Source organism: Coregonus clupeaformis, chromosome 8 (assembly GCF_020615455.1).
Source record: "Coregonus clupeaformis isolate EN_2021a chromosome 8, ASM2061545v1, whole genome shotgun sequence".
NCBI classification, from domain to species: Eukaryota; Metazoa; Chordata; class Actinopteri; order Salmoniformes; family Salmonidae; genus Coregonus; species Coregonus clupeaformis.
This window is the reverse complement of record NC_059199.1, coordinates 21090451-21115326: the sequence shown is the minus strand read 5'-3', so window position 1 is coordinate 21115326 and position 24876 is coordinate 21090451. Positions and strand designations below refer to the sequence as shown.

The 24876-nt window shown below is 43.6% G+C and overlaps 1 protein-coding gene and 1 non-coding gene across 3 annotated transcripts in view; both read right to left on the bottom strand.

The window, feature by feature from the left end:
* Nucleotides 1-1140: 1140 nt before the first annotated feature.
* si:dkey-183c6.8 (protein O-GlcNAcase) overlaps nucleotides 1141-24876 on the bottom strand; it is a 47333-nt gene continuing 23597 nt past the window's right edge. For both annotated transcript variants that reach the window (XM_041882598.1, XM_041882599.1), the window contains exons 7-18: nucleotides 15563-15677; nucleotides 15240-15394; nucleotides 12943-13026; nucleotides 12175-12671; nucleotides 11588-11762; nucleotides 11354-11410; nucleotides 11091-11176; nucleotides 10802-10906; nucleotides 10573-10664; nucleotides 10146-10329; nucleotides 9807-9966; nucleotides 1141-3978 (exon numbers count right to left, since the gene is read on the bottom strand). In XM_041882598.1, the coding sequence (XP_041738532.1) occupies nucleotides 3842-3978; nucleotides 9807-9966; nucleotides 10146-10329; nucleotides 10573-10664; nucleotides 10802-10906; nucleotides 11091-11176; nucleotides 11354-11410; nucleotides 11588-11762; nucleotides 12175-12671; nucleotides 12943-13026; nucleotides 15240-15394; nucleotides 15563-15677 (1847 nt within the window). In that variant the 3' untranslated portion in view covers nucleotides 1141-3841. The remainder of the gene's footprint in view (nucleotides 3979-9806; nucleotides 9967-10145; nucleotides 10330-10572; nucleotides 10665-10801; nucleotides 10907-11090; nucleotides 11177-11353; nucleotides 11411-11587; nucleotides 11763-12174; nucleotides 12672-12942; nucleotides 13027-15239; nucleotides 15395-15562; nucleotides 15678-24876) is intronic.
* On the bottom strand, nucleotides 4503-4555 carry LOC121573116. The gene has a single exon (XR_006001986.1). It is a non-coding gene; the product is annotated as a U7 small nuclear RNA (small nuclear RNA).

Below are 24876 nucleotides of genomic sequence, written 5' to 3'. Positions count from 1 at the left end.
TGCTGCAGAGGATAAGTTCATTAGAGTTACCAGCCTCAGAAATTGCAGCCCAAATAAAAGCTTCACAGAGTTCAAGTCACAGACACATCTCAACATCAACTGTTCAGAGTGGACTGTGTGAATCAGGCCTTCATGGTCAAATTGCTGCAAAGAAACCACTACTAAAGGACACTACTAATAAGAAGAGACCTGCTTGGGCCAAGAAACACGAGCAGTGGACATTTGTCCTTTGGTCTGGAGTCCAAATGTGAGATTTCTGGTTCCAACCGCCGTGTCTTTGTGAGATGCGGTATGGGTGAACGGATGATCTCCGCATGTGTAGTTCCCACCGTAAAGCATGGAGGAGGAGGTGTTATGGTGTGGGGGTGCTTTGCTGGTGACACTGTCTGTGATTTATTTACACTTAACCAGCATGGATACCACAGCATTCTGCAGCGATACGCCATCCCATCTGGTTTGGGCTTAGTGGGACTATCATTAGTTTTTCAACAGGACAATGACCCAACACAACTCCAGGCTGTGTAAGGGCTATTTTACCAAGGAGAGTGATGGAGTGCTGCATCAGATGACCTGGCCTCCAGTCGGACCTCAGAGTGAAGGAACAGCAGCCAACAAGTGCTCAGCATATGTGAGAACTCCTTCAAGACTGTTGGAAAAGCATTCCAGGTGAAGCTGGTTGAGAGAATGCCAAGAGTATGCAAAGCTGTCATCAAGGCAAAGGGTGGCTATTTGAAGAATCTGTTTAACACTTTTTGGGTTACTACATGATTCCATATGTGTTATTTCATAGTTTTGATGTCTTCACTATTATTCTACAATAAAGAAAATAGTAAAAATAAAGAAAAACTCTTGAATGAGTAGGTGTTCAAAACTTTTGACCGGTAGTGTGTGTGTATATATATATATATATATATTTTCACTTTGTCATTATGGGGTATTGTGTGTAGATGGGTGACAAAAAAATATATATATTTAATCAATTTTGAAATCAGGCTGTAACACAAAAATGTGGAATAAGTCAAGGAGTATGAATACTTTGTGAAGGAACTGTAGATGTAAAAAATAAAATACAATAAACATTTCTTAAAGAGATAACCTCATGACATGATGGAAGACAAACAGACACTAAAAAGGCACAAGGAAAGGAGGGGAAAATATTTTAATAGTGTCGAGACAAAAAATATTTTCATAAAATGTTACATTTTAAAACATTGGTATTACTGCAGTAATTTGTAAACACGTAAACTTCTTTCTACACAGTAACATGATAGTTTAACCCTCACGCACCCTGAATGAACAGTTAGGCCGGGGTTCAATCCGAAACCGCGTTGTAGCACACTTTACATTTAAAGGCAATTTCCCATTGAGCCAACCTCTGCAGCGTTTACCGTGAATGCGATCTCTTGCAACATTGCCTTTAAAAGGATTGAATCCCGGCTATCTACATCTAACAACAGACCTCATTACAAAACAACCATTGGCCGCCGAAGCAAGCATAGTGAGACAAAGACAAAGGCTGTCCCAATGGCACCCTATTCCCTATATAGTGCACTACTTTTGACCATAGTGCACTAAATAGGGAATAGGGTGTCATTTGGGACAGAGACAGTGATACAAAGGACAATGAATAGTAAGTGGTGCTGTTCTAGAAAAGTAGTCACACAGATAGGAGACAAATGGTTAGGAAGAGATCGAGAGAAGAAATCTGACTGTCCAAGTACAGTGAAATACCTTTCTTGATTGCTCTTTTCCCACAATGCAGTAATCAATATCAGTAGTACTATAAAAAAAAAGTCGAAGTAGAACAAAAACACACAAGAAAGTAAGAAAGCTATGTACAGAGTCAGTTCCAGGGTCAGTGCCAAATCCCTTGAATGCGATCTCTGCAAACGCGGGGATATTACCTTTAAAAGCTGCATTGTCTACAAGCGGGATCGGATTGAATCCCCAGCCCAAGTCTCCTCAATAGAAAATAACATTCTTGGTTTCTAGTGAAGGCATGCAGAGGTTGCCTCAGGTATAAAACGTTTGACGGATGTATTGTTGTTCTTGTGCTTCTAGAAGATAGAAAGAAAAAGACGTGGTGAATGATGCTATATACAGTAGTGTGGGTTTGATGCTATATGTATATGTCCTACGCTGAGTGGGATTTATCAGTGTGTGTGTGTGTGTCTGTCTGTGTCTGTGTGTGCAAGCCATCTGATGCACATATTGGTTTTGTGTCCATCTCCATCATCCATATAACTCTCAGCCTTGCGTGTGTTCATCTGTGTTCGTATTTGTGTGTGTTCGTATGTGTGTTCTTGTGAATGTTTGCCTTCTGTCTTTTCATGTCTTTTCATGTGTTTTCGTGTGTGTGTGTGTGGGTGTGTGTGTGCGCGCAGACAGCACTGTGTCATCCATAACCCTGTATCACCTGTGTGTGATTAAGCTTACAGTAGTTATGTTGTTCTATTGTTCCTTTTGTACTACACAGTGTTTATTAGTGCGCATATTAATATGTGTGTGTATAGGAATATATTTGTGTGTTTTTGCGCATGCGCTGTGTGTGTGCGTGCATGCATGGGTGTGTATATAAAATATTAGGGGTGTAACGGTGGCGGTACAGGGACCTCGGTTCGCACTGTGAACCCGAATTAATACACTATTTTGTATTAAAAATAAATAAATAGGCTATGCCTACGCTGCGATGTATGCCTCGAGTAAACCTGTACTGAAAAAACATTTCAGGCTATTCCCTTAAAACAACTACAGCCTATGCGCACGTTGTAATCACATTTCAGATCTTAATTGGTGCATTTCAAAACTGTCCTTTTGTGAGGCTCAGCAGGGAACTAGTTGTGTACAATGGCGAGTGGTGGGGTCGATCAACCAGGAGGAAGCGCCATCATCGTTTATCTCTAGTTTGGGAAACGTTTTGGCTCCCCAGTAGATTACAACGGCGATGGACAGAAAGTTGTGGATAAAACGTTAACAGTATGTCGCCACTGCTCAAAGAGAATAGCCTATGCAGCTGCCAACACCTCAAACATGTTGACACATTCACAACGAAATCACCCCAGTATTCCTACCACTGGAGCAAGACTGGCAACACAAGGAAACAACACAACATCATCTCCCCTCTGCATTCAAGCATCCCTTCACAGCTGATATGACCGGGCCAAAGAAATTACAAGAGCGATAGGCGTTTATAGCGTGGATATGCACCCATTCTCGTGGTTGAGAATAGGGGGTATCAGCACCTTGTGAAAGTGCTTGCGCCACGTTACTAACTTCCCTCTCGCACCCATTTCAGCAAACAGGTAGAACCTGCTGTATATAATATCAGCAAGCCAAAGTCGAAGTTGTCAATGAATTGGCCAATTCACCCTGTGTTGTGCTTACTAGAGATGAATGGATCTCCAGGGCTACAGAGCTACTTAACAGTGACAGCCCATCACATTACCTCGGAGTGGGAGATGAGAAGTGCCCCCTTTATGAGAGTCACACAAGTGCACATCTTTTTCTCTTTGTAAGAAAAACATTATAGCTTAGGCCTATACAATGTCTGAGCCATGTTTACACATTGATTTCACACGCATATTGCACTTTATTTTAATGTTGTTTTGATGAGTAATTGTGTGTTTTCACAATCAGGAATACCAACACCTTGTATTTTCTTAAATAAAAATAAAGTAACTACAGTAGGCTAACTGTTGGCATTTAATTTTCCCGCTGTACCGTAACCGAACTGTGACCCCAAAACTGCAATATATACACCGAACCGTGGGTTTGGTGAACCATTACACCCCTTGTGTGTACATTTCAATGTGTGTGTGAGCGTGTGCGCATGTGTGTGTGTTCAGAGCAGCCTGCCCAGTACCACTCCCTCTCTGTGTCGTGCCTCTCCTCTGATGATCTCCAGGAAGCCTAGTTTAGTCAGGAAGTCCAGCCTCATACGATCTGTAGGCTGCACCTCACAGAACACACCCTGAGAACCTGCAACACACACACACCACACGTGCACACACACACACACAGAGAGACAAAGAGAGTGAATTAGATGATTGTTGATAGAAATATGAGAGCGAGCAGAGAAGATAAACTAGAACACGAGTCAAACTCATTCCACGGAGGAAAAACCAAAAACCTGCATACTCCGCCATCCGTGGAATGAGTATGACACCCCTGAACTAGAACAACCAGAAAGACAAAGGCTGCCTCCCAAATGGCACCCTATTCCCTACATAGTGCACTACTTTTAACCAGGGTGCTTATATTTGTCCTGTTTCACACAGTGTGTAACCTGTACAAGTGTGCGGTGTCTCGGAGAGTGGGGTCAAGGCCAGGAATCAGCCATTATTGACGCTGACCCTGGAGCATTTAGGGTTAAGTGCCTTGCTCAAGGGCAGGTCGACAGATTTTTCACCTAGTCTGCTCTGGGATTCAAACTAGCAACCTTTCGGTTACTGGCCCAACGCTCTAACCGCTAGTGTTTGTTTTATTATCTTTGACATAGAAGTGGAGGCTTTCTCCTTGAGGAAACCTACTGGAGAAATACTAAAAGAGCACATTTCCATAACTTGTAGGTAGGTAGGTAGGACTGGGGTCAATGCAGATAGTCCGGGTAGCTATTTGGTTAACTATTTAACTAAATATTTAGCAGTCTTTGACATGAAAAAGTCCCTCTTTGACATGAAAATTAACTTAATCCCCCAAAAACATTTCCACTGCATTTCAGCCCTGCCAAAAAAAGGACCAGCTGACATTGTTAGTGATTCTCTCATTAACACAGGTGAGAGTGTTGACGAGGACAAGGCTGGAGATCACTCGGTCATGCTGATTGAGTTAGAATAACAGACTGGAAGCTTTAAAAGGAGGGTGGTGCTTGAAATCATTGTTCTTCCTCTGTTAACCATGGTTACCTGCAAGGAAACACGTACCATCATCATTGCTTTGCACAAAAAGGGCTTCACAGGCAAGGATATTGCTGCTAGTAAGATTGCACCTAAATCAACCATTTATCGGATCATCAAGAACTTCAAGGAGAGGTTCAATTGTTGTGAAGAAGGCTTCAGGGCGCCCACAAAGTCCAGCAAGCTCCAGGACCGTCTCCTAAAGTTGATTCAGCTGCAGGATCGGGGCACCACCAGTGCAGAGCTTGCTCAGGAATGGCAGCAGGCAGGTGTGAGTGCATCTGCACGCACAGTGAGGCGAAGACTTTTGGAGGACGGCCTGGTGTCAAGAAGGGCAGTGAGGAAGCCACTTCTCTCCAGGAAAAACATCAGGGACAGTCCTGTGTCATGCCAACAGTAAAGCATCCTGAGACCATTCATGTGTGGGGTTGCTTCTCAGACAAGGGAGTGGGCTCACTCACAATACTTGTGTCATTCTCAACTTTTGACCACGACTGTACAGTACCAGTCAAAGGTTTGGACACACCTACTCATTGAAGGGTTTTTCTTTATTTTTTACATTGTAGAATAATAGTTCAGACATCAAAACTATGAAATAACACATATGGAATCATGTAGTAATAAAAAAAAGTGTTAAACAAATCTTAATATATTTTATATTTAAGATTCTTCAAATAGCCACCATTTGCCTTGATACAGAATATAGCCCTATTTGGTAAAAGAGCAAGTCCATATTATGGCAAGAACAGCTCAAATAAGCAAAGAGAAACGACATTCCATCATTACTTTAAGACATGAAGGTCAGTCAATACAGAACATTTCAAGAACTTTTAAAGTTTCTTCAAGTGCAGTCACAAAAACCATCAAGCGCTATGATGAAATTGGCTCTCTGCTGCAGAGGATAAGTTCATTAGAGTAACCAGCCTCAGAAATTTAACTAATCAAACAGAGTTCAAGTCAAAGACACATCTCAAAATCAACAGCTATTTTCAGGTCTCTCCAGAGATGTTTGATTAGGTTCAAGTCCGGGCTCTGGCTGGGCCACTCAAGGACATTCATAGACTTGTCCCGAAGCCCTCCTGCATTGTCTTGGCTGTGTGCTTAGGGTCATTGTCCTGTTGCAAGGTGAACCTTAGCCCCAGTCTGAGGTCCTGAGCGCTCTGGAGCAGGTTTTCATCAAGGATCTCACTGTCCTTTGCTCCGTTCAGCAACTGGCTAGCCAGCAGTTCGTTCGTCTGTCCCTCGAGGATGATGACAAATCCGGTGAACCACAAAATTAAGAGAATAGTGAGTGAAAAGGAGCTGGCTACACTCATACTGTCCCTAACTAATAAACAAAAATCTGATTGAACAACAAACTTCAGTGTCTCAACACTCTTAGTGAACTCTATTGTTGTTCCCCAAGATCACCTCAGCCCAATCTGATCGTACCCCGCCAATATCCTTGGCACCACACCATACATGATGCGAACAGTTCCAGAATGCAGACATGAGCATTGCCACACAATAAACTAAACCCAGTCTTTACAGGGGGTTACACATGCACTACCGTTCAAAAGTTTGGGGTCACTTAGAAATGTCCTTGTTATCGAAAGAAAAGCAATTTTTTTGTCCATTAAAATAACATTGAATTGATCAGAAATACACTGTAGACATTGTTAATGTTGTAAATGGCTATTGTAGAGGGAAACTGCTAATTTTTTATGGAATATCTACATAGGCATACAGAGGCCCATTATCAGCAACCATCAGTCCTGTGTTCCAATGGCACGTTGTGTTTGCTAATCCAAGTTTATCATTTTAAAATGATAATTCATCATTAGAAAACCCTTTTGCAATTATGTTAGCACAGCTGAAAACTGTTGTGCTGATTAAAGAAGCAATAAAACTGGCCTTCTTGAGACTAGTTGAGTATCTGGAGCATCAGCAATTGTGGGTTCGATTACAGGCTCAAAATGGCCAGAAACAAATAACTTTCTTCTGAAACTCATCAGTCTATTCTTGTTCTGAGAAATGAAGGCTATTCCATGCGAGAAATTACCAAGAAACGCTGTGTACTACTCCCTTCACAGAACAGCGCAAACTGTCTCTAACCAGAATAGAAAGAGGAGTGGGAGGCCCCGGTGCACAACTGAGCAAGAGGACAAATACATTAGAGTGTCTAGTTTGAGAAATAGACGCCTCACAGGTCTTCAACTGGCAGCTTCATTAAATAGTACCCGCAAAACACCAGTCTCAACGTCAACAGTGAAGAGGCGACTCCGGGATGCAACAGGACAATGACCCAAAGCACAGCTCCAACCTATGCAATAACTATTTAGTGAAGAAGCAGTCAGCTGGTATTCTGTCTATAATGGAGTGGCCAGCACAGTCACCGGATCTCAACCTTATTGAGCTGTTGTGGGAGCAGCTTGACCGTATGGTATGTAAGAAGTGCCCATCAAGCCAATCCAAATTGTGGGAGGTGCTTCAGGAAGCATGGGGTGAAATTACATTTACGTCATTTAGCAGACGCTCTTATCCAGAGCGACTTACAAATAGATCTCTTCAGATTACCTCAACAAATTGACAACTAGAATGCCAAAGTTCTGCAAGGCTGTAATTGCTGCAAATGGAGGATTCTTTGACGAAAGCAAAGTTTGAAGGACACAATTATTATTTCAATTAAAAATCATTATTTCTAACCTTGTCAATGACTGCATTTCCTATTCATTTTGCTATATTTCCTATTCAAACTCATTTCATGTATGTTTTTATGGAAAACAAGGACATTTCAAGTGACCCCAAACTTTTGAACGGTAGTATACATATCTGTTTCACCGTTTAGAAATGAAAGCACTTTATGTATCTATTCCCTCCATTTGAAAGTGTCATGAGTATTTGGACAAATTCACTTATATCTGTATTAAAGTAGTCAAAAGTTTAGTATTTGGTCCCATATTCCTAGCATGCAATGAGTACATCAAGCTTGTGACTCTACATCTTGTTGGATGCATTTTCAGTTTGTTTTGGTTGTGTTTCAGATTATGTTGTGCCCTTTTATTGTAAATAAGAATAGAATATGTTTCTGAACACTTCTACATTAATGTGGATGCTACCATGATTACGTATAATCATGAATGAATCGTGTATAATGACGAGTGAGAAAGTTACAGAAGCAGAAAGATCACACTCCCAAGACATGCTAACCTCTCACCATTATCAATCACAGGGGAGGTTAGCATTTTTGGGGGGTATACTATTTATCTATGTGATGAAGTTGAATCAACGTGGAAAACTAATTGGATTTGCAAAATGTCATCAACGTAAGGGCATTTGATCTTTTTTTCACCCAACTTTTAAACCATATCCAATGAAATAGTGAAATGTTTTGTTGATTTCAAGTTGAATTCACATTAGTTGACAACTCAAACAAATGTAAATCAAAACTAGACGTTGAATTTACGTCTGTGCCCAGTGGGAAGCTTGATGTAGTCATTGAGTGCTAGGAATATGGGACCAAATACAACACTTTTGACTACTTTAATACACATTTATACCACAGCATTGTTGAATACTTGTTTCTGATTGGCTAGAAGGGCATTCTAGAATGGACATTAAAACCAGATAACGGGACAGTTGGAAAAGATATCGGGACACCTTGCAATCATGATCCAATATGCGCCTACTCATGCAGACTGTACTTGCTACAAAGTTACAATGAGGAAAAACGTAGCTAGCTAGCATTGATTTGTTTTTGAGCGTCTGATGACCTAAGATGGTGAGTGATGAACATGAATTTCTCTGGTCCCTACTGTTGCAGTCATGACGCAAGTGGGGCTTTGCTGTCAAATGTTTCTAGTTTGTAGTTTGACCAGCTGTTTTCAGCAACTGGTATTTTTTTATTTGGCAGTCATATTGGCAGGTTTGCTAGCAACAAACTATTTAGCTAGCTTCTAGCCTAGTGTTTGATATGCAATGCGATCTCCTCGTAATGAACAGTGTCGAGTGTCCTGACGAGAAGGCAAACTTTTCTAGCTAAGCCAGGCAAAATCGAGCATCAGCTCATTGTTATGGATGTATCCAAATGAATGTCAACAGAAAACCGCTTAAACAAACTCAAATGCAGCTACTTCGCTGTAATTCTGGCTGCAGAGGTGACTGTGTTAGCCGTAGCTAGTTGGCTAGCTAGGAAGCAAGGGTCAAGAACGTAACATATAGAATGAAAAACCATAAATATCAACGACTGGGTCGCTTCTCTAGCAACCAAAAGATGAGAAAGTATCAATTCTCTTATTAAAATGAAAATATCAACACAAAATGTTTATTTCTACCCGTAAATGTGTGCTTTAGTGTTGTTTTCTTTGTCAACTGTGGTATAAGCGGGACAAACACCTCCATAATGCACATTACCTTGGAAAAATGTACTCCGCAAAGGGACTCGGCTTCGCCTCGTGCCGCTGTGTCGTCCATTATTTCCAAGGTAATGTACAGAACGTTGGCGTTTATCCCTTACATAAGTGAATTTGAACTGATGACACCTTCAAATGGGGGGACTAGATACATAAAGTGCTTTCATTTCTAAAATATAAAAAGGTGCTAATATGAAATGATCTCAAATCCAAAATGCTGGAGTATAGAGCCAAATTAAAAGTTTTAGCTTCACTGTCCAAATAAATACGTAGGGGAGTGTATAACCAATAAATCATTTGATCAATCCTTGTAACTTTTTATACCTGGGCCTAAACCATCGAGGACAGACAGTTGTCCTCAAAAGGCAAAGTCTGCACGCACCACGCACACACACCGTTGGCTTTGAGTGAAGTGAATAGAGCTGTCAGCAGGCAGCGGTTCACACTGACGTCCACTTACACACACACACACACACACACACACACACCCCACTCACTCACCCCATCCACACACACTCACCATTGGCTTTAAGTGCAGTGAGTAGTGAGGTTAGCAGGCAGCGGGTCACACTGACGTCCACCAGGTCAGGCAAAGCGTCCAGACGGAGCTGGGAGGGAAAGTGGTAGAGAAGAGAGTCTGGGTATTCCCCCTGGTCCCCCTCTATCTGCTGCAACACCTCCTACAGGACAGGAGGGGAACTGGAGTTAGATAATACATAGGAAAGAGGGATGGGGAGAGGAATGGGGAGAGGGGTGGAGAGCAGGATGGAGAGAGAGTGAGGGATGGGGGAGAGAATGAGTGTGTGTGTGTACGTATGTGTTCTTACCTGCATGTGTGTGTGTGTTTGTTTGTTCTAACCTGTGAGTTGGCGTGTCCGGTGCGAGGTGGGTATTTATCTCTCATGGCGGGCATCCAGCAGGCCTGGCAGCGCTTGGCGAAGGAACGAACATCTACGATGCCCAACACACACCCACACACACCCAGCTCATCCTCCAGCACCATGCTGTACTCAGGACACAGAGCAAGGCAGGGCCCCAGACACCTGCAGGGACAAACACACACACACACACATATAAATACACAGGCACACAAACACACATACTGTTGATCATTTGTCCTCAAGCTCGCATGCTCAGAGACACATACCCTTTTCACACTATGCTGCCAACCTGAACCATGCGTAACAAAGCCAGCTCAGTACAGCTTTGTTCGACTCAGTGTGAAAAGTCCTTTGTAGGCCTATACAGTTTACAGAGCATAGGAACAGACACACACACACACACACCTGTCTCCAATGAGGTCAGGATGTGCTGGGCTGGAATCAGGGCTCCCCTGGGTTCCCTGTTGAAGCTGGCGCACCATACGATACAGCTCCACCTAGGGGACAGGAGGTATAATACAATACAATAATATATAACATCTATAATGTATACACACAGAAAGTCACCATACAATACAGTCAGTCAGCTGACAGAACAACGTGTGTGTGTGTGTGTGTGAAAATGTCCTTTCACCTTGTCCTTGTTGTGGTAGGGTCGTATGTTGTACAGTCGTGAGGTGGGGAAGAGAGGAGGAGGGTGGCTGAACAGTTCACTGTTACTGCCTATAGGGAGAAGCATCTGTAGGACAGAGAGAACATTTCAAACAAGCTGGTGAAAGTAAGCATGGAAAATACACAATAAATGGAAAATGTATTATAAATGAATACGTTTTCTTATACATGCGCTTACATTAAACGACATAATACACACAGACACACACACACACACACACACACACGCACAAACACACACACTGTCCTACCTGCACCTCTCCGGACACTCCCCCTTTGAACACCCATGGTTCTGACTCCACCCCCAGTAACTCCGCCCCCGTGGTCGTCCCGCACCCTATCAGAGACGAGAACCCACCTGTCAATCACACAGCATTTAAGGAAGACCATGCTCAATTCCATAACGACCCAATGAGGGGTCAGGGTTGAAGGATCAGGGGTCAGAGACAGTGGAGGGGTCAGGGGTTGGGGTTGAGGGATCAGGGTTGAGGGGTCAGGGGTCGTCTCTACTCACAGTGGAAGCAGTTCCTCCAGGAACCCAACGGAGAGCTGTCACTCAACACACGCCCATCTTAGACAGAAAGAGAGAGGGGGGAGGACAGATAAAGGGAGAGGGGGAGAGAAAGAGAGTGGAATATATCTTACACAGTGTATGCTTTATCCAAGTTGAAATGTTTCTTCTCTCCTCAGCCCCTCTCTCTTGCTCTCCTTTTCCCTCCCTCCCTCCTCCCCCACTCTCTCTACTCACCAAGCCAGCAGATGAAGGCCTTGGCCACCAGTGCGGTGTTTCTGAGGTCCCATACGTAAGGGTAAAGGTCATACAGCACGGCCCTGCTCACTCCACTCACCACACTACTGTGCAGCACAGCAATCTCCTCACACACACCTAGGAACCCGGCCGCTCGGCCACGCCACTCCTCCGCCTGCAACACACACACACACACACACACACACACAAGCATGAAGGCGCACACACGCGGGCGCACACACATGTTCACACACACACACAAACACATTACCTCGTAATTACCTCGTACCCTTGCATATCAACGCGGTACTGGTATACCGTGTTTATAGCTATGTTATCGTTACTCATTGTGTATTTATTCCAAGTGTTATTATCTTTCTATTATTTTCTATTTTTCTCTCTGCATTGTTGGGAAGGCCCCGTCAGTAAGCATTTCACTGTTAGTCTACGATGCATGTTGTTTCCGATGCATGTGACAAATACAATTACATTTTTTGACACACACATACATAGAGTTGAGATACAGTCACATATACAGTACATAGGCACACACAAACACACACACACACACACACACACACACAGACCTTCTGCTGCGGTCCCTTCTTGTCGTTAGCGCTGACCAGGTGGCAGTGTGCTTTGAGCCAGGTGAGGTCCTGTAACAGTCTCTGGGCTGACGGGCCGTGCTCATGGGGAAGGTAGTGGAGACCTACCAGCAGCCGGATCTGGGACTCGCTTAAAGGAGCCTTCCCACCACACAGCACCCTGCCCTGGGCCTCCCTGGGGACTCCCCCTGGACCCCCTGGCTGGCCTGGCCCTTGTCGGAACTGGTTGTTGTGGAGCTTCTTCTCTCTCTCCTCTCCATCTCCTCCCTCTCTCCTCCCCCCTTCCTCCCCCCTCCTCACCCCTTCCTCCCCTTCCTCTCCCTCAGGGCTGGAGGTGGGAGGGCTGTCCCCCTGCGGGGGTTCTCTAGGGGGTTTGGGGCGACCTTCTCTGGTGGTGGTGGTGGGATGACAGTTTGCACTCTCTAGGGTCCCCGACTTTTGACCCGAAGACCTCTGGTCTGCCTGTCTGCTCTGGCGACCTGTGGAGAAATAGAACCAAAATATAGAACCAAAATGAGTAGAATTCTAGAATTTGAATGAGAAGAATTCTAGAATTTGAATGAGAAGAATTCTTGAATTAGAATGAGAAGAATTCTAGAATTAGAATGAGATTATTGAATTAGAATGATTAAAATGATAGATATAGAATGGATACAGATCTGAATCCACATCAACATCTGGATGAACAGTTGAGATCAAGCTTCTGTTTCTTTTGAGTACCTGACACACACACACTCACACACACACTACCTGGCTGCAGTGGTTGGCTGAGCTCGTCCATCCAGTCGTGTAGTGCAGTAGACAGCGCCATCTCTGGACAGTACTGGTACTCCTCTGCACACAACATAATACATGTACACACACCATGGTTAGGAACACACAAACCATTGTGAAGAATACACATTCACTTACACACACACCATTGTTAGGAACTTGCACACACACACACACACACACCATGGTGAGAAATACACATTCACTCACTCACACACACAAAACACACTCAACAACAAACACACGCACACATGGTTTGTTAAAGTTTATGTGACGCAAAAGTAGTTCAGTCAGACCTTGAGTTAAATGTGTACATGAGGGTAGAGGAAGTTCAGGAGTAAAAACAAACAAAATATAATTATTGTAAAATTGACTATGTCCATAAAATGTACACTACCGTTCAAAAGTTTGGGGTCACTTAGAAATGTCCTTGTTCTCGAAAGAAAAGCAATTTATTTGTCCATTAAAATAACATCAAATTGATCAGAAATACAGTGTAGACATTGTTAATGTTGTAAATGGCTATTGTAGCTGGAAACGGCTCATTTTTTATGGAATATCTACATAGACGTACAGAGGCCCATTAGCAGCAACCATCAGTCCTGTGTTCCAATGGCACGTTGTGTTTGCTAATCCAAGTTTATCATTTTAAAAGGCTAATTGATCATTAGAAAACCCTTTTGCAATTATGTTAGCACAGCTGAAAAATGTTATGCTGATTAAAGAAGCAATAAAACTGGCCTTCTTGAGACTAGTTGAGTATCTGAGTATTCTTGTTCTGAGAAATGAAGGCTATTCCATGCGAGAAATTACCAAGAAACTGAAGATCTCGTACAACGCTGTGTACTACTCCCTTCACAGAACAGCGCAAACTGGCTCTAACCAGAATAGAAAGAGGAGTGGGAGGCCCCGGTGCACAACTGAGCAAGAGGACAAATACATTAGTGTCTAGTTTGAGAACAGACGCTTCCCAGGTCCTCAACTGGCAGCTTCATTAAATAGTACCCGCAAAACACCAGACTGGTGTTTTCAGCTGTGCTAACATAATTGCAAAATGGTTTTCTAATGATCAATTAGCCTTTTAAAATGATAAACTTGGATAAGCAAACACAACGTGCCATTGGAACACAGGACTGATGGTTGCTGATAATGGGCCTCTGTAAATGAGCCGTTTCCCTCTACAATAGACATTTACATTTATCTGATCTACCCCCCCAAAAAAGTGTACATCATGATGTCATATTCAAATATAATGAGCCAGTCAGATCATGTATCACACTGGCCTGACCCCTAACATCCTATCGTAACCCTGGTGATAGCGGTTACCCTCCATGTAACTGTGGCGATAGTGCTTACATTACCCTCCATGTAACCGTGGCGATTGTGGTTACCCTCCATGTAACCGTGGTGATAGTGATTACCCCTGGGAGTGTGGAGGCACTGAGTGTTCTGATTCTCAGTCCACTCACACGCTCCAGTCCTCTCTTTATCTCTCTCACTCCCTCAATTCTCTCTTTATCCGTTCTCTTTCTCCTTCACTGCCCATCGCTCTTCCATCCTTCCTTTCTGACATCACTCACTTTGTGTCTTCTTTTCTTCTCCCCTCACTTGTCTTTCTTTTTGAGCTTATGCTTTTGCGCTTACTTTTTCTCTTTCCTCTCTTGAATGTCTCCCTCTTTCCTTCCCTCTTCCTTCTCCTCACACTCTCTCTCCCTAATCACTCTATGATGTTGACACCGTGGATAACACCAGTCTAAGGGTCTGCTGCTCTGATAGTGTCAGTGGACCCAGTCTGTGTGTGTGTGTCAGTAGACCCGGTAATAACATGATCATTAGTGGTTGGATAACACCAGGAACATTACATTATCACATTAAGTCCCAAATTGCACCCTATTCCCTACATAGTGCACTACTTTTTGCCATGGCCCATAGGGCTCTAGTGAACTATGTAGGGAATAGGGTGCCATTTGGGAGGTAACTTGCTCTACTCTTCCCTACTTTCTCCTCTCATCCCATCATCTCTCTTTTATTTTCTTCTCATCTACTCTCTCTCTGTATCTCTACCTCTTTTTCTCTAACACTGTCGCTTATCTGTCCAAATATATTTAGTTGACATAAACCTTCCTCCTCTCTCCCCTCTATCCTTCCTCCCTGCCTCCTCCCTCCCTCACCCACTATCCATCCCTCTCCCTCCTCTCTCCCCCCTCCCTCCCTCCCTCATCCACTATCCATCCCTCTCCCTCCTTCCCCCTCCCTCTCACCCCTTTTCTCACCCTTCTTCTCCTCCCTCCCAGTGCGGTACCAGGTCCCCAGCGTGTGCAGGGGTATGTAGTTGGCCTCGAACTCGCAGTTGGGGTTGAGCAGCAGGCCCCGGAGGTGGGTGGCAAGCTGGGGGTAGCGACCCTTGAAGGGACCCAGGAAGAGACGTCTGGAATCATAATCACAATAAGAATCAACCTTATTCTCCAAGCACATTTGCATGTACCAGGAATTTGACACGGTGAAATGGTGCTGACAACACCTTACAATAAACAAAATATACAGACAAAATATAAGATCTTATATTATCTTCTTATCGCATTTGATCTTATCTTACCTGGAGTCGTAGTCATTTGCGTGCAGGTTGTCCCACACCAGTGGGGGGCGCTGTAGGACAGACTGTACTTCAGACAGACCCTCTACACTCAGCTCTCTCGAGATCACCTTACTGCCTGGAGCGGAGAGAAGCAAAATGGCATATATTATATATATTATTACAATATATATTACATATATAGCCAGGTCCATCATTATTGGCACCCTTGATAAAGATGAGCAAAAAATATGATAAAATCAATTACACAAATACTGAGCTATATTGTATGCCCAAACAAATTGGGAAATTGCATTATTTTATACTAATATCACTGCTTCAGAGAAAGAGATTTAAACAATAAAAAGTAATAATATTGACACCCGAGTTTTCAATACCTTTCAATACCTCACCTTGCGAGGATAATGGCGCTGAGCATGTTTTATGAGATTGGAGAACACATTGTGAGGGATCTAAGAGGTCAGCAACACTGAGAAATCTTACTGCTGATAGGTACTTAGCACAGTAGGAGGCCGTTCCATCTCTTGCTAGAACAAAATACGTACTGTGCTGGGTACCAACCTGGTACCGACGAACCTGCAGTTTCTACTTGTAGAATCGCAATGCTCGTCAGTGGCCGATAAATTGACTTTGAGCCTATCAGAGAGCAAAAACCTCCACATGAGAGAGCCGACAGGAGTGACAACAAAAAGGAAAAAAAAAAAGAGTGCACCTTTCCCAGTGTAATCCACCCCATCATCAGAAGGATAGGTAGCTAATGAACTCCCCTGGAGTATAGATATACTGTAGAACAGCTAAGGTAATGAAGCAGAGCCAGACGGAATACTTGCCAAGCGCAGGGATGAGAGCGCATCATTGCACCTAATTGAGTGGTTTTGCACACACGCAACCCATTATTTGCCCTTATGATTCAGAAGCATATGAAAACATTGAAACTGGAAATAAGTTTCTCTCAGTAATATATTCAAACAACAAAGAAAATCTTTGTATTTCAAGCCCAGATTGAAGTAGAATTCATTTAACTCTGATCAATCCATGATAAGGACATGCACTTGAATCTGCAAGGAAGATCCGAGGGAACTAATGAATAAATTGAGGGAACACATTTTTATATTGAGGGAATTATTTATTTTTTTAAACAGAGGGAACAGATGAAAAAAAACAGAGGGAATGGATTAGCCTGGCCTGTTTTTTTTTTCTCTCACTGAATGGGCTCCGTAGAATTGTTCTTACTAAAACAATAAAGCTGCATAATACTTTTTTTTTTAGAGCAAGTCTTTACATCTAGCTAAGGAGTTAAGTGTTTGAAGAATTATTTTTCTGTTAGGTTTGATAAATGTGCACTAGTTCATTAGTTAGCTTGCAAGTCATACTTCACATGAAACTAATGGGGTGGCAAGTGCAGCACAATGCACACAACACTAAATGCTTTACCAAGCTACTATCTAGCAAGATGAAGAAATAATTGAATTCACTCTCTATTATCCCATACTCCCAGTGCTAGTTCGCTTGCTAGCTAATGTTAGCATCGCCATTTGCCAGTTAGCACAACATAGCTAGCTAGCTACTCCACTGACTCTCGGTAGCTAATAGACAGCTGCTTCATTCAAAAACGAATACAATGTGATATAATTAGAATGTTGCTAGCTAGGCTAGTTATCTACTTGTGGCCATCTGGCTAGTATCAACAAGGGCTTTATACAAATTATTGCTAGCTAGCAACAACATTAGCGCAGCTTGCTAGTTAGCTCACATTAGCTTTCTACAGCAGGTGCAAGCCAAACAAGCTACTGCCTCCTTGTGGTCTGGAGTATTTTAACGAGGCTGATCGGTGGTTGATTTGTGCAGTTGATCTGTGCGATGTGAACAAAAACATAGCGGGAAGTAGGGGTGCTGAAGGTGCTGCACCCCCTGAAAAACCGTAATAACAAAACATTATATGTGATAAAAAATAAAAATAAACGATTTCATGTATATTACGCTACTTTCCATTATGTGGACAGTATGTGTTACTACATTACACAAGCTGATGTTTTTAACACATAGAATTGGTGGGAATTACACATCCTTTTTACCTAAGATTGGTGATGTTAGTATAAAAGTTTATAGTCAACACGATGACACAAGATCAATTACTTTGGTTTTGTACTGTTGATTTTGTCACGCGCTGGGGGTCGCAAGACTTAGAACGCAGCTATAATTTTCTTTCTCAAATGGAACAAATAATTTGGGGCAGTCTCTCTATTGAAGTTGCTGGCCACACACCAATACATAGATTTGAAAGTCAAACTATCACTTAAAAAAGAAAGGTGGAGGTGTATGTTTCATGATAAACTACTAATGGTGTGATTGTGGTAATGTGCAGGAACTCAAGTCATTTTGTTCTCTTGATCTGGAATACCTCACTATAAAATACCGAACTCATTTACCCCCCCCTGAGAAATCTGAGGAAAACGCTACCAAAATTGTATCAACATCCCCTGTGCAACACGCTCATCAAGCACTCTTGATCCACTGCTACACCCCCTTCCGGGATGGCAACAAGGCAAATCAGATCATACCTCAATTTTCCACCTCCCCTCCTATGAGCAGAAACTTAAAACAGCAGGTACCTGTGGTAAGGACAAAGTTGGTCTGACCAATCGGAATCTATGCTTCAAGATTGTTTTGATCACGCGGACTGGGATATGTTCCGGTTTGCCTCTGGGAATAGTATTGACGTATACACTGACTTGGTGACTGAGTTCATCAGCAAGTGCATAGAGGACGTTGTTCCCACTGTGACGATTATAACTTACCAAAAACTGTGCATAGATGGCAGCATTCACGCAAAACTGAAAGCGCGAACCACCACATTTAACCACAGCAAGGTGACTGGGAACTTGGACGTGTACAAACAGACCAGATATGCCCTCCGTAAGGCAATCAAACAGGCAAAACGACAGTACAGGGATAAAGTGAAGTCGCAATTCAACAACTCAGACATGAAAAGTATGTGGCAGGGACTCCAGACAATCACAAATTATAAAGGGAAAGCCAGCCACGTCGAAGACATTGTCCTCTTGCTCCCGGACAAGCTAAACACCTTCTACGCCTGCTTCGAGGAAAACAGTGCCCCCAACGCAGGCCACTGCCGCTCATGAGGACTGTGAGCTCTCATACTCCATGGCCATTGTGAGTAAGACATTTAAGCATGTTAATCCTCGTAAGGCTGCCGGCCCAGATGGCATCCCAAGCCGCATCCTCAGAGCTTGTGCAGACCAGCAGGCTGGCTGGAGTGTTTACGAACATATTCAATCTCTCCCTATACCTGTCTGTTGTCCCCTCTTGCTTAGTATTTTATTAGAAAACCCAATACTCTTCCTGGGGTCCAAACAGGATACAAAACACAACAAATAAAATAAATAAAATACATAACACAATACAAAATATATAAAAAGGTCTCTCTTCACAGACCCTGTTCTTTTATCTAGTTTTTGAATCTGGTTTTATCGCTAGCTTGAGTTACCTGGGGTGGCAGAGAGTTCCATGTAGTCATGGCTCTATTTAATACTGTGCGTTTCCCAGCCTCTGTTCTGGACCTGGGGACTGTGAATAGACCTCTGGCTGCATGACTTGTGCAGTACCGATGAGTGTCCGGACTGTGTGCCAACTGCTTGAACAGACAGTTCGGTACCTTTAACCTATCAACAACTTGCACAAAGACCAATAGTAATGCAGTCAATCTCTCCTCAACTTTGAGCCAGGAGAGATTGACATGCGTACAACTGATATTCGCCCTCCGTGTACATCTAAGTGCAATACGTGATGCTCTGTTCTGGACCAACTGCAATTTTCCTATGTCCTTCTTTGCAGCACATGACTACACAACTGGACAGTAGTCAAGCTGCGACAAAACTAGGGCCTGTAGGACCTGCATGGTTGATTTAGATGTTACGAAAGCAGAGCAACGCCTTATCATGGACAGACCTCTTCCCATTTTAGCAACCATTGAGTCTATATGTTTTGACCATGACAGCTTGCTATCTAGGGTTACACCCAGCAGTTTAGTCTCCTCAACCTGCTCAATCGCCACGTTATTCAGTAATAGATCTAGATGAGGTTTAGGGTTGAGTGAATGATTTGAGATATTTAGCACCAGCCTATGGCTAGTTACCCATTCTAAAACAGACTGGAGCTCTATGTTAACGGTGTCAGTTATTTATTTTTGTGTCGTAGCTGACGTGTATACGGTTGTGTCGTCAGCATACATAGACACACATGCTTTATTCAAGGTCAGTGAAAGGTCATTAGTAAAAACAGAAAACAATAATGGCCCAAGCCGGCTGCCATGCGGTCCACCCCACTCAACCGAATATGCAGTAGAGAAGCTTCCATTAAAGAAAACCCTCTGTGTTCTATTAGATAGTTAACTCTCAATCCATAACACCTACGTTTTTTCAGAAAAAGGTTATGATCGATGATATCAAAAGCTGCACAGAAATCTAACAAAACAGTTCCCGCACACTTCTATATTATCAATATCTTTCAGCCAATCATCAGTGATTTGTGTCAGTGCTGAGCATGTTGAGTGCCCTTCCCTATAAGCATGCTGAAAGTCTTTTGTTAAATTTGTTTTCTGTAAAATAACAATTTTCCTTTGCCTTCCCCCAGGCCTGAGGGCACACACAGTCTTCTAGGCTTAAATTGAAGATGTGGCAAAAAGTAGTCACAATGTATTCCGCTACCAACTTCAGCAATTTACCATCCAGGTTGTCGGTACTAGGTGGCTTGTCCTTATTTATAGCTAACAATAATGTCTTCACCGCTTCCACACCAACTTTTAAGAACTCAACTACTGTGCTTGTATTTCATTATTTAGTCAGTTATGCATGAATATGAAGGCTCAGCATTTGTTGTTTACATGTCATGCTTAAGTTTAATAACTTTTTTTGTTGACAAGATTAGTAAAGTGGTTGGCAATATCAAAGGGTTTTGTTATGAACAAGCCATCTGCCTCAATGGAGGACGGAGCCGAGTTCGCATTTTTGGCTAAAGTTTTATTTAAGGTACTCAAAAGCTTTTTACTATCATCCTTTATATAAAAATAAAATAAAATAAATATGCCATTTAGCAGACGCTTTTATCCAAAGCGACTTACAGTCATGCATGCATACATTTTTACATATGGGTGGTCCCGGGGATCGAACCCACTACCTTGGCGTTACAAGCGCCGTGCTCTACCAGCTGAGCTACAGAGGACCACATATCATTATATCATTTATCTTTGTTCCATAGTACAGTTTTTTTCTTTTTGTTAAGTTACAGTGCATTCGGAAAGTATTCAGACCCTTTCCCCTTTTCCACATTTTGTTACGTTGCAGCCTTATTCTAAAATTGATTAAATAATTTTTTCCCCTCATCAATCTAAACAAAACACACCATAATGACAAAGCGAAAACATGTTTAACATTTTTGCAAATGTATTAAAAATTAAAAACAGAAATACCTTATTTAGATAAGTATTCAGACCCTTTGCTATGAGACTCGAAATTGAGCTCAGGTGCATCCTGTTTCCATTGATCATCCTTGAGATGTTTCTACAACTTGATTGGAATCTACCTGTGGTAAATGCAATTGATCGGACATGATTTGGAAAGGCACACACCTGTCTATATTTACATTTTACATTTACATTTACGTTATTTAGCAGACGCTCTTATCCAGAGCGACTTACAAATTGGTGCATTCACCTTATAGCCAGTGGGATAACCACTTTACTTTTTCTTTTTTTTGGGGGGGGGGGGGGGGGTACGGGGGGTAGAAGGATTACTTTATCCTATCCCAGTTATTCCTTAAAGAGGTGGGGTTTCAAATGTCTCCGGAAGGTGGTGAGTGACTCCGCTGTCCTGGCGTCGTGAGGGAGCTTGTTCCACCATTGGGGTGCCAGAGCAGCGAACAGTTTTGACAGGGCTGAGCGGGAACTGTGCTTCCACAGAGGTAGGGGAGCCAGCAGGCCAGAGGTGGATGAACGCAATGCCCTCGTTTGGGTGTAGGGACTGATCAGAGCCTGAAGGTATGGAGGTGCCGTTCCCCTCACAGCTCCGTAGGCAAGCACCATGGTCTTGTAGCAGATGCAAGCTTCAATTGGAAGCCAGTGGAGTGTGCGGAGGAGCGGGGTGACGTGAGAGAACTTGGGAAGGTTGAACACCAGATGGGCTGCGGCATTCTGGATGAGTTGTAGGGGTTTAATAGCACAGGCAGGGAGCCCAGCCAACAGCGAGTTGCAGTAATCCAGACGGGAGATGACAAGTGCCTGGATTAGGACCTGTGCCGCTTCATGTGTAAGGCAGGGTCCTACTCTCCGAATGTTGTAGAGCATGAACCTACAGGATCGGGTCACCGCCTTGATGTTAGCGGAGAACGACAGGGTGTTGTCCAGGTTCACACCAAGGCTCTTCGAGGAGGACACAACGGAGTTGTCAACCGTGATGGCGAGATCATGGAACGGGCAGTCCTTCCCCGGGTGGAAGAGCAGCTCCGTCTTGCCAAGGTTTAGCTTGAGGTGGTGATCCGTCATCCATACTGATATGCCTGCCAGACATGCAGAGATGGGATTAGCCACCTGGTTATCAGAAGGGGGAAAGGAGAAGATTAGTTGTGTGTCGTCTGCGTAGCAATGATAGAGGCCATGTGAGGATATGACAGAGCCAAGTGACTTGGTGTATAGCGAGAATAGGAGAGGGCCTAGAACTGAGCCCTGGGGGACACCACTGGTGAGAGCACGTGGTGCGGAGACAACTTCTCGCCACGCCACTTGGTAGGAGCGACCGGTCAGGTAGGACGCAATCCAAGAGTGAGCCGCGCCGGAGATGCCCAGCTCGGAGAGGGAGGAGAGGAGGATCTGATGGTTCACAGTATCAAAGGCAGCAGACAGGTGTAGAAGGACAAGAGCAGAGGAGAGAGAGTTAGCTTTAGCAGTGCGGAGAGCCTCCGTGACACAGAGAAGAGCAGTCTCAGTTGAATGACCAGTCTTGAAACCTGACTGGTTTGGATCAAGAAGGTAATTCTGAGAGAGATAGCAAGAGAGTTGGCTAAAGACGGCACGCTCAATAGTTTTGGAGAGAAAAGAAAGAAGGGATACTGGTCTGTAGTTGTTGACATCAGAGGGATCGAGTGTTGATTTTTTGAGAAGGGGTGCAACTCTCGCTCTCTTGAAGACGGAAGGGACATAGCCAGCGGTCAAGGATGAGTTGATCAGCGAGGTGAGGTAAGGTCCCACAGTTGACAGTGCATGTCAGAGCAAAAACCAAGCCATGAGGTTGAAGGAATTGTCCATAGAGCTCCGAGACAGAATTGTGTCGAGGAACAGATCTGGGAAAGGGTACCAGAAAATCTCTGCAACATTGAAGGTCCCCAAGAACACAGTGGCCTCCATCATTCTTAAATGGAAGAAGTTTGGAACCACCAAGACTCTTCCTAGAGCTGGCCGCCCAGCCATACTTCACAATCGGGGGAGACGGGCCTTGGTCAGGGAGGTGACCAAGAACCCGATGGCCACTCTGACAGAGCTCTAAAGTTTCTCTATGGAGATGGGAGAACCTTCCAGAAGGACAACCATCTCTGCAGCACTCCACCAATCAGGCCTTTATGGTAGAGTGGCCAGACGGAAGCCACTCCTCAGTAAAAGGCACATGACAGCCCGCTTGGAGTTTGCCAAAAGGCACCTAAAGACTCTCAGACCATGAGAAACAAGATTCTCTGGTCTGATGAAACCAAGATTGAACTCTTTGGCCTGAATGCCAAGCGTCACGTCTGGAGGAAACCTGGCACCATCCCTACGGTGAAGCATGGTGGCGGCAGCATCATGCTGTGGGGATGTTTTTCAGCGGCAGGGACTGGGAGACTAGTCAGGATCGAGGGAAAGATGAATGGAGCAAAGTACAGAGAGATCCTTGATGAAAACCTGCTCCAAAGCGCTCAGGACCTCAGACTGCGGCTAAGGTTCACCTTCCAATAGGACAACGACCCTAAGCACACAGCCAAACAACGCAAGAGTGGCTTTGGGACAAGTCTCTGAATGTCCTTGAGTGGCCCAGCCAGAGCCCGGACTTTAACCCGATCGAACATCTCTAGAGAGACCTTAAAATAGCTGTGCAGCGACGCTCCCCATCTAATCTGACAGAGCTTGAGAGGATCTGCAGAGAAGAATGGGAAACACCCCAAATACAGGTGTGCTAAGCTTGTAGCGTCATACCCAAGCAGACTCGAGGCTGTAATCTCTGCCAAAGGTGCTTATACAAAGTACTGAGTAAAGTGTCTGAATACTTCTGTAAATGTGGTATTTCAGTTTTTTATTTTTTATTTATAATTTGCTTCGTCATTATGGGGTATTGTGTGTATATTGATAAGAAAAAACATTTAAAATCAATTTTAGAATAAGGCTGTAATGTAACAAAATGTGGAAAAAGTCAAGGGGTCTGAATATTCTCAGAATGCACTGTATTCCACATTTTGTTGTGTTACAGCCTGAATTCAAAATGGATTAAAAAAATAATAATCTCACCATCTACACACAATACCCCATAATGACAACGTGAAAACATGTTTTTAGAAATGTTTGCACATGGCCTCCCGAGTGGCACAGCTGTCTAAGGCACGGCATCACAGTGCTTGAGGCGTCACTACAGACCCGGGTTTGATCCCAGGCTGTGTCACAACTGGCGGTGACCGGGAGTCCCATAGGGCGGCGCACAATTGGCCCAGCGTCGTGAGGGTTTGGCCAGGAGGGGCTTTACTTGGCTCATCGCACTCTAGCGACTCCTTGTGGTGGGCCGGGTGCCTGCAGGCTGACTTCAGTCATCAGTTGAACGGTGTTTCCTCCTACACATTGGTGCAGCTGGCTTCCGGGTTAAGCTGGTGTTAAGAAGTGTGGTTTGCGGGTCATGTTTTAGAGCACGCATGACTCGACCTTCGCCTCTCCCGAGCCTGTTGCAGCGATGAGACAGAATCGCAATTGGATATCACAAAGTTGGGGAGAAAAAGGGGGTAATTAATTTTCTTTAATAAAGAAAAGGTTGCTACATTCATTACAAATTAAATACAGAAATCTAATTTACATAAGTATTCACACCCGAGTCAATACTTTGTAGAAGCACCTTTGGCATCGAATACAGCTGTGCGTCTTTCTGGTTAAGTCTCTAAGAGCTTTCCACACTTGGATTGTGCAACATTTGCCAATTATTATTTTCAAAATTCTTCAAGCTCTGTCAAATGAGTTGTTAATCATTGCTAGACAACCATTTTCAGCTCTTGCCATATATTTCTAAGTAGATTTA